Here is a 2,500-nt window from a genome sequence, read left to right as displayed (position 1 = left end):
AAGTGAATGTCAAGTTGTCTAAGTTGTTGGTGAATAGCAATAAAAGCTCTCAAGTCAAAGGAGATTGAATCCGCATAACTCTCACTTACTCTTGTAGTACATGTCGTATATATTTAGAGCGCTTTGTTTCTTCGATGTTTCTTATTCTACTGCAGGGGTCCTGATTTGGCCTGTTTGGTCCGCTGGACCCAAAAAACAACAACAATCAAATCATTCTACTGCAGGGGTCCTGATTTGGCCTGGACCCAAAAAACAACAACAATCAAATCATTCTACTGCAGGGGTCCTGATTTGGCCTAGACCCAAAAAGTAACAACAATCAAATCATTCTACTGCAGGGGTCCTGATTTGGCCTAGACCCAAAAGCAACAACAATCAAATCATTCTACTGCAGGGGTCCTGATTTGGCCTAGACCCAAAAAGTAACAACAATCAAATCATTCTACTGCAGGGGTCCTGATTTGGCCTAGACCCAAAAAGTAACAACAATCAAATCATTCTACTGCAGGGGTCCTGATTTGGCCTAGACCCAAAAAGCAACAATCAAATCATTCTACTGCAGGGGTCCTGATGTGGCCTATATGGTCCGCTGGACCCAAAAAACAACAATCAAATCATTCTACTGCAGGGGTCCTGATTTGGCCTAGACCCAAAAAGCAACAACAATCAAATCATTCTACTGCACATGTCGTATATATTAAGAGCGCTTACTTCCCTTTGTTTGTCACGTAATGATTGTGTTGGTGGTCTGTTGCAGGTTCCTGGACCTGGCGGACATGATCCCACAGATGAACCCCGGTGGGTCAGGACGCATCATGCGGTCAGAGTTCAAACAGATGCTGCAGAGGATGAACTTCTACCTCGATGACAACGAGTTCCAGAGCCTCTGGTGCAAGTAAGTGGCACTATCTTTGCCTGTCTGTTTGTGTGTCTGTGTCTTGTCTGTCTGTTTGTGTGTCTGTGTCTTGTCTGTCTGTTTGTGTGTCTGTGTCTTGTCTGTCTGTTTGTGTGTCTGTGTCTTGTCTGTCTGTTTGTGTGTCTGTGTCTTGTCTGTCTGTCTGTGTGTGTGTGTCTTGTCTGTCTGTCTGTCTGTCTGTGTCTTGTCTGTCTGTCTGTGTGTGTGTCTTGTCTGTGTGTCTGTGTGTGTGTGTGTCTTGTCTGTCTGTCTGTCTGTCTGTGTGTCTGTGTCTTGTCTGTCTGTGTGTCTGTGTCTTGTCTGTCTGTTTGTGTGTCTGTGTCTTGTCTGTCTGTGTGTCTGTGTCTTGTCTGTCTGTTTGTGTGCCTGTGTCTTGTCTGTCTGTCTGTGTGTCTGTGTCTTGTCTGTCTGTCTGTGTGTCTGTGTGTCTTGTCTGTCTGTTTGTGTGTCTGTGTCTTGTCTGTCTGTTTGTGTGTCTGTGTCTTGTCTGTCTGTTTGTGTGTCTGTGTCTTGTCTGTCTGTTTGTGTGTCTGTGTCTTGTCTGTCTGTTTGTGTGCCTGTGTCTTGTCTGTCTGTCTGGGTGTCTGTGTCTTGTCTGTCTGTTTGTGTGTCTGTGTCTTGTCTGTCTGTTTGTGTGTCTGTGTCTTGTCTGTCTGTTTGTGTGTCTGTGTCTTGTCTGTCTGTTTGTGTGTCTGTGTCTTGTCTGTCTGTTTGTGTGTCTGTGTCTTGTCTGTCTGTTTGTGTGTCTGTGTCTTGTCTGTCTGTTTGTGTGCCTGTGTCTTGTCTGTCTGTCTGTGTGTCTGTGTCTTGTCTGTCTGTTTGTGTGTCTGTGTCTTGTCTGTCTGTTTGCGTGTCTGTGTCTTGTCTGTCTGTTTGTGTGTCTGTGTCTTGTCTGTCTGTTTGCGTGCCTGTGTCTTGTCTGTCTGTCTGTGCAAGCGCTTGTGTCTGTGTCTTGTCTGTCTGTTTGTGTGTCTGTGTCTTGTCTGTCTGTTTGTGTGCCTGTGTCTTGTCTGTCTGTCTGTGTGTCTGTGTCTTGTCTGTCTGTCTGTCTGTCTGTCTGTCTGTCTGTGCAAGCGCTTGTGTCTGTGTCTTGTCTGTCTGTTTGTGTGTCTGTGTCTTGTCTGTCTGTTTGTGTGTCTGTGTCTTGTCTGTCTGTTTGTGTGCCTGTGTCTTGTCTGTCTGTTTGTGTGTCTGTGTCTTGTCTGTCTGTTTGTGTGTCTGTGTCTTGTCTGTCTGTTTGTGTATCTGTGTCTTGTCTGTCTGTCTGTGTGTCTGTGTCTTGTCTGTCTGTCTGTGTGTCTGTGTGTCTTGTCTGTCTGTCTGTGTGTCTGTGTCTTGTCTGTCTGTGTGTCTGTGTCTTGTCTGTTCTCTCCTTGTGTCTGTGTCTTGTCTGTCTGTCTGTGTGTCTGTGTCTTGTCTGTCTGTCTGTGTGTCTGTGTCTTGTCTGTCTGTTTGTGTGTCTGTGTCTTGTCTGTCTGTGTGTGTGTCTTGTCTGTCTGTCTGTGTGTGTGTGTCTTGTCTGTCTGTCTCTTTGTGTAATTGTGTCTTGTCTGTCTGTCTCTTTGTGTAATTGTGTCTTGTCTG

General features: G+C 45.6%; 1 protein-coding gene across 2 annotated transcripts in view; it reads left to right on the top strand.

Moving 5' to 3' along the window:
• LOC138958016 (EF-hand calcium-binding domain-containing protein 6-like) overlaps positions 1–2,500 on the top strand; it is a 61,162-nt gene that overhangs the window by 41,782 nt on the left and 16,880 nt on the right. For both annotated transcript variants that reach the window (XM_070329041.1, XM_070329042.1), the window contains exon 5: positions 758–895. In XM_070329041.1, the coding sequence (XP_070185142.1) occupies positions 758–895 (138 nt within the window). The remainder of the gene's footprint in view (positions 1–757; positions 896–2,500) is intronic.

Source organism: Littorina saxatilis, linkage group LG2 (assembly GCF_037325665.1).
Source record: "Littorina saxatilis isolate snail1 linkage group LG2, US_GU_Lsax_2.0, whole genome shotgun sequence".
Taxonomy (NCBI): Eukaryota; Metazoa; Mollusca; class Gastropoda; order Littorinimorpha; family Littorinidae; genus Littorina; species Littorina saxatilis.
The sequence above is the reverse complement of the archived record's forward strand: the minus strand, read 5'-3'. Positions and strand labels throughout refer to the sequence as shown.